This window comes from Salmo trutta, chromosome 3, assembly GCF_901001165.1.
Source record: "Salmo trutta chromosome 3, fSalTru1.1, whole genome shotgun sequence".
Lineage (NCBI taxonomy): Eukaryota > Metazoa > Chordata > Actinopteri > Salmoniformes > Salmonidae > Salmo > Salmo trutta.
Genome location: NC_042959.1, coordinates 46,978,840 through 46,989,498, shown reverse-complemented (window position 1 = coordinate 46,989,498; position 10,659 = coordinate 46,978,840). Strand labels below are relative to the sequence as shown.

General features: G+C 42.5%; 1 protein-coding gene across 3 annotated transcripts in view; it reads left to right on the top strand.

Annotated features, from left to right (window-relative positions):
• Positions 1-2,143: 2,143 nt before the first annotated feature.
• The window catches only part of LOC115176513 (calsyntenin-3), a 43,050-nt gene continuing 34,534 nt past the window's right edge, over positions 2,144-10,659 (top strand). For 2 of the 3 annotated variants that reach the window (XM_029736559.1, XM_029736544.1), the window contains exons 1-6: positions 2,144-2,468; positions 3,545-3,611; positions 6,502-6,624; positions 7,557-7,767; positions 8,018-8,226; positions 9,707-9,856. In XM_029736559.1, coding sequence (XP_029592419.1) covers positions 3,545-3,611; positions 6,502-6,624; positions 7,557-7,767; positions 8,018-8,226; positions 9,707-9,856 — 760 coding nt within the window. In that variant the 5' untranslated portion in view covers positions 2,144-2,468. The remainder of the gene's footprint in view (positions 2,469-3,544; positions 3,612-6,501; positions 6,625-7,556; positions 7,768-8,017; positions 8,227-9,706; positions 9,857-10,659) is intronic. The other variant, XM_029736550.1, reaches the window with a different exon arrangement.

Genomic DNA, 10,659 nt, shown 5'->3' with positions numbered 1-10,659 from the left:
GTGGACCATTCTTGATACACACGCGAAACTGTTGCGCGTGAAAAACCCAGCAGCCGTTGCAGTTCTTGACACAAGCCGGTGCGCCTGGCACCTACTACCATACCCCGTTCAAAGGCACTTATTATTTTGTCTTGCCCATTCACTGTCTGAATGGCACAAATACACAATCCATGTCTCAAGGCTTAAAAATCATTCTTTGTCCTGTCTCCTCCCCTTCATCTACACTGATTTTGAAGTGAATTTAACGAGTGACATAAATAAGGGATCTTAGCTTCGCCTGATTCACCTTGTCAGTCTGTGTCATGGAAAGAGCAGGTATTCTTAATGTTTTCTCTACTCTACTGTAGAAAGAACCTGCACAGACATGGCTATGGTTCAGGCACAACAGAAATGTATTTGGCACTTTCAGATTTTATGTTAACATGCATTTTGTTGAGAGAACAAAAAAACCAAGGATTGCTGCTCTGATGGGAATTATATATATTTTTGAGGAGGAGTGTTTTCATTGATCCGTTGGCCAACACTCACTCACAAGAAGCACTGTAAAACACTGTACACACTAACACGTGACTCAAAAATGGCCTTGTATTATCAACGAATGTTTTTACATTTATTCTGGTTTCAAATCAGATTTTCTTTTATTTCGTGATGAGACTGGATTTTATAGCTATTTTAGGAGGGTTTTATGATAGACCATTTTGTAGCTTTGGATAAGATTCCATGAAGGGATTTCAATGCTTTCCTCTTCCCCATCCCCCTCTCCTCATGGCTTTTTCCTTCACCCCATCCCCCTCTCCTCATGGCTTTGTCTGCCATTCACCATCCTCCTCTCACTCCATTGCCACCCCACACCATTCCTGGCTGTCTCTGAACAAACTGGAAAACAAACTCACAACTAAAACAACAGGTAACCAAAACCACCACTTTTTTACATTGAGTGACATCACCATACCAATGTCAACAGCATCACCAGTGAGATCTAGCACCGTCCTCTTATCTTTCTTAGGACTTGGTAAAACTTCTCCCTAACCACTGACGCAAGGTCAGCTCTAGAATGTTTGACATGTCAGATACTCTGTTCCTACATCTGTGTTAAGAGAACTTCTACCACTATCCTTTTCCAATGCAGAGACACATTGGGAGAGCAGTGACTCACTGTAGCAACAACCCAGATTTTAATAATATTTATACTTGTGGTAATAATTAATTGATGTGAATTAATTGTTATTCCAGAGACTACTTTTTTGCCTTATTGCTACCAAATGTACAAAGGAGAAGAGAAATGGGGGGGAAAATAATTTTAAATAAACTTTTTGTAATGTTCATTAAAATGCTGGATTTTAAAAACCAAAGAGGTGTGTGTCAGTGGTGTGTAGTATTTTTACTTAAGTATTTTTTTGGGGTATTTGTACTTTACTATTTATATTTTTGGCTACTTTTACTTCACTACATTCCTAAAGAAAATAATGTACTTTTTACTCCATACATTTTCCCTGACACCCAAAAGTACTCGTTACATGCTGAGTGCTTAGCAGGACAGGAAAATGGTCCAATTTACACTCCTATCAAGAGAACACACACGGTCATCCCTATTTCCTCTGATCTGGCAGACTCACTAAACAAATTATGTCTGAGTGTTAGTGTGTACCCCTAGCTGTCTGTACATTTTAAAAACAAGAAAATGGTGGTGTCTGGTTTGCTTTATATTAGGGAATTTGAAATTATGTAAACTTTTACTTTTGATACTTAAGTATATTTTTGCAGTACATTTACTTTTGATACTTATTTAGAACCAAATACTTTTTGACTTTTTACTCCAGTAGTATTTTACTGGGTGACTTTTACTTGAGTAACTTTTAAGGTGTCTATACTTTTACTCAAGTATGACAATTTAGGTAATTTTTCCATCACTTCTGTGTGTACACGCTGTCTGGCAGAAGGGGTGATATGACGTCATTTTGCAGTCAGGGCGGGGAAAGGTAGTGGCAGTTAAGAGAGCGTGCACCCAGCTTTGTCACTACATGTAGACAAAAAACAATTTAATTATGTTGCGCCGAAATGAGTAATATCATGCGTTGGCCCTGACACCCTCATAGAGAATTCAATAAACAGGGAGAACAGCGCAATTTGGCAGGGGGAGAGATTTGGAGAGAGAGAGAAGAGGACGCAGTGTGGGCGGGTTAAGAAACACGGAGAGGGAGGGGACGTCAGCGTTATATTCCCATCGTTTTTGCCCCTTCATGCGACGTCTGCTGAAAACAAGGACATCGGTATTGAGATACTATCCGTTCGTATCAGTCTTGCATCAAACTGAAGCGTACACATTTGAGCATATTCAATAGATCTGTGTATGAAATTCCGTTACCTGCGCTTTAGATTGTTTTGCGTCGGAGGAGGATAGCTGAGCTGCAGAGGCGCGGATGCTACGAGGGTAGTGTTGGGTACCAAAACACCTCACACTCACCACGGTAATGTGAAATTGACAGCGGCTTTCTAATGTTTTTGATTGTAACCAGCATCTATGTCTAAGACAATATTTTTTAGGGGTCCAAATATAGATCTACTGGCGTATGGTGCCAATTGATGCACCTATCCATCAATATGGGGTATACAATCGATTAGTTATTGTCGCATGTCTGCATCACCTCTGTGTAGCCTTGAACAACCTGTGCTAACAATTCATTTTGAGCAGAATATATATTGTACGGCCCTCTACACAGTCTCGTTCAAGTTTTTTTGTTTTGATTGAATATATAGGCATAGGCCTAGATAGGCTTCGATTTTACGCATGGCAGTGAATGGTAGACTGCGTGGTATCGTGATGCCAATAACGGCTCAATACCCCATGGAATCATTTTGAATACTGTGTCAACCAACTCGCACGGACACCAAGCCCTTAACACACCCACACGGGCAGTGAGTAGGAGTGTGCATAAGCAGCATATTGGCCTGTACAGGCTTTAACATCACTGTATAATTTACCATCTCAAAATGAGTGCAGCATAACTAGACACTACTAGGCTATTTATTACAGTTCACTTAACTGTACCATGACCTGGACCCATGTGCTGTCGTTTTACTGCGCTTTTGTTATTATGTATTATTCATCTGTATTCTGTATGAGGTGAAAGTATAGCGCCGGAAGATTCCTGTTGGATGTCTGCTTAATGAATTAGGATTTTTACTGATGTGTGTTTGTCTGTCTGTCTGTCTGTCTGTCTGTCCTGTCTAGTCTATGTTCTCTACACCTCAGTCTATCTTCCAGTGCTGATCGGTTGAATGTGTCAATCTCATTTTGAGGCGGGCCGAGTGTCTGCAGGTTTTCACTCCTCCCTTGTACTTAGCTGATTAATTAAGGTCACTGATTGGTTAGGAACTGGTTGTATAGGTCTTAATTGGACACAAATTGAAAGGAGAAACCAAAAACCAGCACACTCGGCCCTCCGTAGAAGGAGTTTGACACCCCTGTTTTAATGCATGTACTGTATTCCTCTTCCCTCCTCCCTGTCCTCCTCTCCCTTCTACCGTTCCCTTCCTCCCTCAGATGGACAGAATGAGTTTTCTCTCCTTCCTCCTCCTTTGCTTGACTTCGGTTGCCAATGGCAACAAAGGTCAGTTTCCTTTCCTTTTGACTGTTAATTGTACCGCTGAAATAAGTTTTTTTTTTTTGGGGGGGGGGGTTCTATTGCCATGGGAGCACACATACCTGTAGTCACGCTCATGGCCTGGGGGGCCTTTTGTCGCTGTCCCCAGAACTCTAGAGGGAATTCAATCATATACCCACTCACTGTGCTCAAAGTCATAATATATGAAATGATATGTCTGTATTGTATGATTGCGTACACATCACCATTATAGAGTGTTGTCCATCATGTAGCCTGTATGTATGTATTTTGATCAATGTGGGGATGTTGCTGTATGTGATTCTGTGTGTAAATGATAGCATGACTTTCAAAGGAGGCTCAATACTCTCTCAGATCACTGTGGATGGCCATGACTCTTGATTTAACCAACGTTGTTCCAATGATTATCATGCTGGAGACTTGAAGTGAAACTGAAATGGTCAGAGTGGGGCGAGGAACGTCGGAGGGCGAGGGAGGAGAGGAGGAAGGGCGTGACGCTGAAAGACAGGAAGACACAAGTGGAGAGGAGAGAAGGGGAGCAAAAGGAGTCGGTCCAAGGGAAGGGATACAGAGACACCGCGTGTGTGAGAGAGAAACCGACAGATAGTTAGGAAGGGTGGGTGGGGAGAGGAAGAGAGAGAGAGAGATGGTATGTTAAATCAAGTGACGGAGTGAAATAAAGAGTGAGAGAGGTAGAAGCGTGTGAGAGAAGGGCAGAGAACGAGAGGATGTTGTGTGGAGAGAGAAAGTGACAGAGGGAGGAAGAGTGCCAGAGATGGAGAGAGAGGGATGGAAAGATATGTCTCTCAATCTGTAATCCTAGGGTGTAATCCATGGCCCTGATGTTCAGATTTAATGCTGTATTGCAGAGAGATGGAAGGAGGGTGAGAGGGAGGGGATGGGAAAGAGAGACAGGCAGGGAGAGAGCGTTAGCGATCAGAAGCTTGAGTACAGGCAGTGTTCGTATCAGATTAACCATTGAGGATGGTGAATACTAACCTGGGCATCGCTCACTAGCCTGGGCATGACTCACCAGCCTGGTCACACGACCAAAGGGGTATACTACAAAGCAAGATGAAGGCGTTAGCCAGCTAACTTGCCTGAATATTCAGAAAAAAAAACATTTTTGTTTTTAGAAAGATAAGCTTGAAATGGGCATGGTCAAATTGACTCAACAACCAAACAATACATCCCACTGGGGGAAAAAACTGGATGAATCAATGTTGTTTCCACGTCATTTCAACAACAAAAAATCAAAAGTGGCAAAACTGATTAGATTAGGAAAAAAGTAATCAACGTAAGGGAATTTAAAACAATTTTAAATCCAACTTTTAACCTAAATCCAATGATATGGTGAAATGTTTGGTTTATTCCACGTTTTAATTTACGTTAGTTGACAACTTAACCAAATGTACATCAAAACTAAATGTTGAGCTGATGTCTGTGCCCACTGTGCATTCGGAAAGTAATCAGACCCTTTGACTTTTTCCACATTTTGATACGTTACGGCCTTATTCAAAAATGTATTTAAGATTTTTTTCTCATCAATCTACTCACGATACCTCATAATGACAAAGCGAAAACAGGTTTTTAGACATTTTTGCTAATTTCTTAAAAATAAAAAACATACCTTATTTACATAAGTATTCAGACACTTTCCTATGGGACTCGAAATTGAGCTCAGGTGCATCCTGTTTCCATTGATAATCCTTGATGTTTCTACAACTTGATTGGAGTCCACCTGTGGTAAATTCAATTGATTAGACATGATTTGGAAAGACACACACCTGTCTATATAAGGTCACACAGTTGACTCTGCATGTCAGTGCAAAAACCAAGCCATGAGGTTGAAGGAATTGTCCGTAAAGCTCCGAGACAGGATTGTGTCGCGCATTGAAGGTCCCCAAGAACACAGTGGCCTCGCTCATTCTTAAATAGAAGTTTGGAACTACCAATACTCTTCCTAGAGCTGGCCGCCCGGCCAAACTAAGCAATCGGGGGAGAAGGGTCTTGACCAAGAACCCCGGTGGTCACTCTGACAGAGCTCCAGAGTTGCTCTGTGGAGATGGGAGAACCTTCCAGAATGACAACTGTCTCTGCAGCACTCCACCAATCAGGTCTTTGTGGTAGAGTGGCCAGACTGAAGCCACTCCTCTGTAGAACTCTTATCTCACATTGATTCAGACCAGACTGGCATTTTAATTGTTTTAATTTGCCAGAGTGTTTTGATGTTGAAACGGCAGAGCGATTGCTAAACAACGTGTCCTGTGGCTCTGTTATTGCTGTCTGAGTCTAACGTCATCATTTCAGGGTCTAGTGAGGGAGACGTCTAAAATAAAAGCCCCCAGGCTTTTGTTTTGGTCTTTGATTATTTGAGTGTAAAATCGTCACTGTTTCAGCTCGTTAGCTCAGCCTTTGATTGATATGGGTGAACATTCTGGAAAGAAATTAATAATTAATTGGCAATTAGAGGGTGGATTCACAGAAAACTTTCCCTGTTTAATTTGGACGTCCATGTTTGCCAGTGAGTGAAGTGTGCCTGTGGGCAGGCTGCTTGGGCTGTTCTGATTGATATGTGCAATATACCTCTCCCTGTGTGATAAGGTGAAATCGGCTTAGGTGTAATTATGTTGCCAACTGACGCAAGGTGTGGAGTGACACTTGACGGGTGTGTTAGGGGGTGGGGTTTGAGTGTGTGCATTTCTGTGTGTGTGTCTTTTATTTGTCTGTATGTGTATCTGCGGACGCACACACACACACACACACACACACGTCCTCTCACACACACACACGGCTGTTACAAATAGCCATGTTTTTTCCCCCTTCTGATTGCTCCGTTTAACCCAAGCCTCCTTTTGTCTCCTGTGTTGCCGTTCAGCCAATAAGCACAAGCCATGGATCGAGACGGAGTACCAGGGTATCGTCATGGAGAACGACAACACCGTTCTTCTCAACCCACCACTGTTCGCCCTGGATAAAGACGCTCCACTGCACTATGCCGGTACAGTACAGGCATGGTTAGATTGATCGGGGGCACTTGGCAGTCCTATAACAAATCAAGAGTCCCCCATATAATAAGCATTCTAAAATATTAGCATTGAAAGTATGGTAGCATTGTATTTAACGGTACAAATATTACCGTGCGTTTACTAATTAACACTGAGTATAAACACAAAACATATTGCCATTTGGAACATATTTGCTATTGATTACAATGGTCACGGTTAGTTCACTATCTCACTGGCATATTGAAAACCGAGTCCCACAATACCCCTACAGTGAGTAAGCATTTTGTAGAGGGGAAATTGTTAGAAATTTTATAATGTTATGCCACCCTAAAATTAGAATGGACAGAGTCAAATGGTAATGACACAATAATAACCAATGAAGCACCATCATTTGTGCCAGAAAGTTCACATTGTTACCACACGATTCAGTAAATTCCAGGTAAATAAAACGGTACCGAAAGGATTTTGCTGGGCACTCCCATAAGCATTACAAATATTAACATGGAAAATAATCATGTCTGTCCAGTCCTCTATTTTTAGGGCCGCCCCAATAGTCTGTGTAAATCTATTCCTGGGTACTGCACTGGTCCTCCACAGCCAAGTGAAATTCAATTATTTGTATTCATTGGGGACATTATATGCGCTGTGCTCACAGAAATCATTATGATACACATTTCCCAACTGGGACAATAAAGTGATTGATTGGATCATGTAACATCACATGGGGTTCATTGAAATAGATCAATGAATTCATTTTGTATTTTTTTTAGCCATTGAAAACTCTATTTGAGTAAATCTGTCAATGTAAATCATCAACCTGGAAGCCTACTGGGTTATTGAGATACACAGAGAGTCACTAGAATTGGTACTAAAATGAGTTGGGCTCTCCCCTTCTCTCTCCTTCCCCTCTCTCTCTCTCCTCCAGGTGAGATCTGTGGCTTCCGGGTGCACAATGGGCCCACGGGATCCAGTTCGGTACAGTTTGAGGCGGTGGTTCTGGACCGCTCGACAGGGGAGGGCCTGATCCGCTCTAAAGAGCCCCTGGACTGTGAGAGCCAGCGGGAGCACAGCTTCACCATCCAGGCCTATGACTGTGGAGAGGGCCCCGATGGAGCCAACAGCAAGAAGTCCCACAAGTGAGATACACTACATTACCCTGAAGGACAACTAGGTTTATAATGGATAGGGTTGTTGTCAGAGGTTATGCTGGTTATTGTAGTTTGGAGAATGATTAACCCTTGGGTATTTGTCAATGCTATGCTTGATCAATACGTTACTATATTACAATGCAGTTATGTATGTATTGACCTCTCTTCCTTCATCTTTATCATGCTCTTTACTTTTCTCCTATTTCTCTTTCTTTCTCTCTCTCTCTCTCTTTTTCAGGGCCACGGTGCATGTACGTGTGAACGACGTAAACGAGTTCTCCCCAGTGTTCGTGGAGCGTCGCTATGAGGCCTCCGTCCCAGAAGGCCGTCTGTTCGACCGCATCGTGCGCGTTGAGGCCCTCGACGCAGACTGCTCCCCGCAGTACAGCCAGATCTGCTTCTACGACATCATCACCCCCAACGTTCCCTTTGTCATCGATAACGATGGTGAGAACTACAGCTACGACAATTGAGCTGGGCTTTACAGTAGTTTTCCACAAATAAATGAGGGTTTGTCTAGTCTTTACCAGAGCCATTTAGAAAATGTTTATCTAAATATATGGCTCAGGTCTTTACAATTTCTTTATTTGAGTCATATACTATAAAAGTGAATATAATGTGTGAGTTGACATCTTGTCCCCAATGAAAACAACAGTTAGCATGGTGATGACTACCAATCTGTAAAAATACGAGGTAATTTCCCTGCTTTTATTTTGGTTGTCTCCAGCTGGTCTTGTTACTATGTACATTGCTAGAGAATGAACTAAGCCATTTCCAAGTATCTCGCTCACCCACATTGCCGTTTTTATGCTATAGCATTCCTTTTGTACTACGATTAATAGATTTGCGGCATGTTTTTGCTCTAAGAAACGCAGTTTGACTCCCGCCTTCACAGGTAGATCGTCCTAGCTTTCAGAACAACATACATGTGCGTAGGTAGTAGTTGTGTAAGCAAAGCTACCGCATCAACATTGCTAGGGTAGGTTTCTTTGAACAGAGCCCAGAGGACAATAGGTTCAGGGGGTTAGGCCTTCAGTCTAGTGTTTCTGTTGATCTTGTAGGCATGCTTCCTCTGAGGAGAAGGCTTTGATTTCGGTCTGCAAGACTCCCATTGACGGGCTGCTGGTGGGAGATCGATAGCGGGCATTTTGTAATATGACAACGGCATTGGGGGAGGCAGATTTTCTTTTTTACCATGACTTTGCACAATTGGCAGTGACTGGGGAGGAGGTTGCAGGGGATGAGAAGTTCCTTTTAATATATGGGTCAGGCTGCTGGGCCCAGATGAAGCACAGAGACTTTTTGTTTCAGCTTTTTGTTTCAGCCCTGGCGGTTTAAATGCCCTCGTATTGTCACTGTCTCTCTCACTCTCTCCCCCCTTCTCTCTCGCTCTCTCTTTCTCTTTCATCCCTCCCTTTTGCACAGTCTTTCTCTCGCCCCTGTCTCTCAGCCTTCCCTGTAGCTCAGTTGGTAGAGCATGGTGTTTGCAACACCAGGGTTGTGGGTTCGATTCCCACGGGGGGCCAGCACAGAAAAAAAATGTATGAAATGTATGCATTCACTACTGTAAGTCGCTCTGGATAAGAGCGTCTGCTAAATGACTAAAATGTAAAATGTAAATTGTCTGGCGCCTGTCGTGCAGGTTCCGTCAACCATAGCTTTGCGACATTCTCTCTTCGTCTCTAGATATACTGTAAGAAGAAACTGTCTTTATTCATTCATATCGTTCTCTCTTCTCTTTCCCTCCCCTGTCGTTGCCTTTTCCATTTGAATATACTCCACTGAACAATTTTGCTGTGTCTGAGAGTGTGTATTAGAGTGCGTGCTTTTCTTGCTGTGCTTTTGAGTGAGTGAGTGACTGTTTGTATTGTACTGTACATAACTCTCTCTCCTTCCCTCTCTCCTTCCCTCTCCTCCCATCTCCTAGGTAACATTAAGAACACAGAGCCATTGGATTCGAAGCGCCAGCGCGTCCACACCTTCTGGGTGACCGCGTTCGACTGTGGCAAGAACCGCGCTCAGGCCGACGCCCAGGTCGTCGTCACGGTCAAACCGTCCTGCAAACCCGGCTGGATCGGTAATCAATAACACTAAACGCATCACCCCCCTCATTATTCATGACTTCTTCATCTGCCTCCTCAGTGGTAGTGTGGAATGGACCTATTCCCTATATAGTGCACTACTTTTGTACAGAGCCCTTTGGCCCGTGGTCAAAAGTAATGCACTGCAGTATATAGAGAATAGGGTGTAATTTGGGACGCAGGCTGTATCTTTGTTGGAACTACATTAGTGTCTGAAATGATACTGTAGCATATAGAATGGACGTTGTTGGGTTGTATTTTGCAGACTTCAATTGAGAAAATGGTGATAACAAAAGATGATAATGCTACGTGATATCTTAATTGGTGTGAATGGTCGAGGGACACAACTTACCTTTTCCTTTAGAGCATAATTATCATAACATGAATGACTTAACAACACAGAATTTTTTTTACAGTGCTTTTGGAAAGAATTCAGACCCCTTAACCTTTCCACATTTTGTTATGTTGCACCCTTATTCTAAAATGGATTAAATCGTTTTTTCCCCTCGTCAATCTACACACAATACCCCATAATGACATAGCAAAAACTGGTTTAAAAAAAATATATTTATAAACTGAAATATCACATTTACGTAGGTATTCAGACCCTTTACTCAGTACTTTATTGAAGCACCTTTGGAAGCGATTACAGCCTGGAGTCTTCTTAGCAGTGGCGATTTTAGCATGTAAATCTTGGTGTGGCAAACTCCCCCAAAATTGTTTAAATGAAGGGGGCATACACTACCGTTCAAAAGTTTGGTGTCACTTTGAAATGATTTTGAAAGAAAAGCTAATTTTT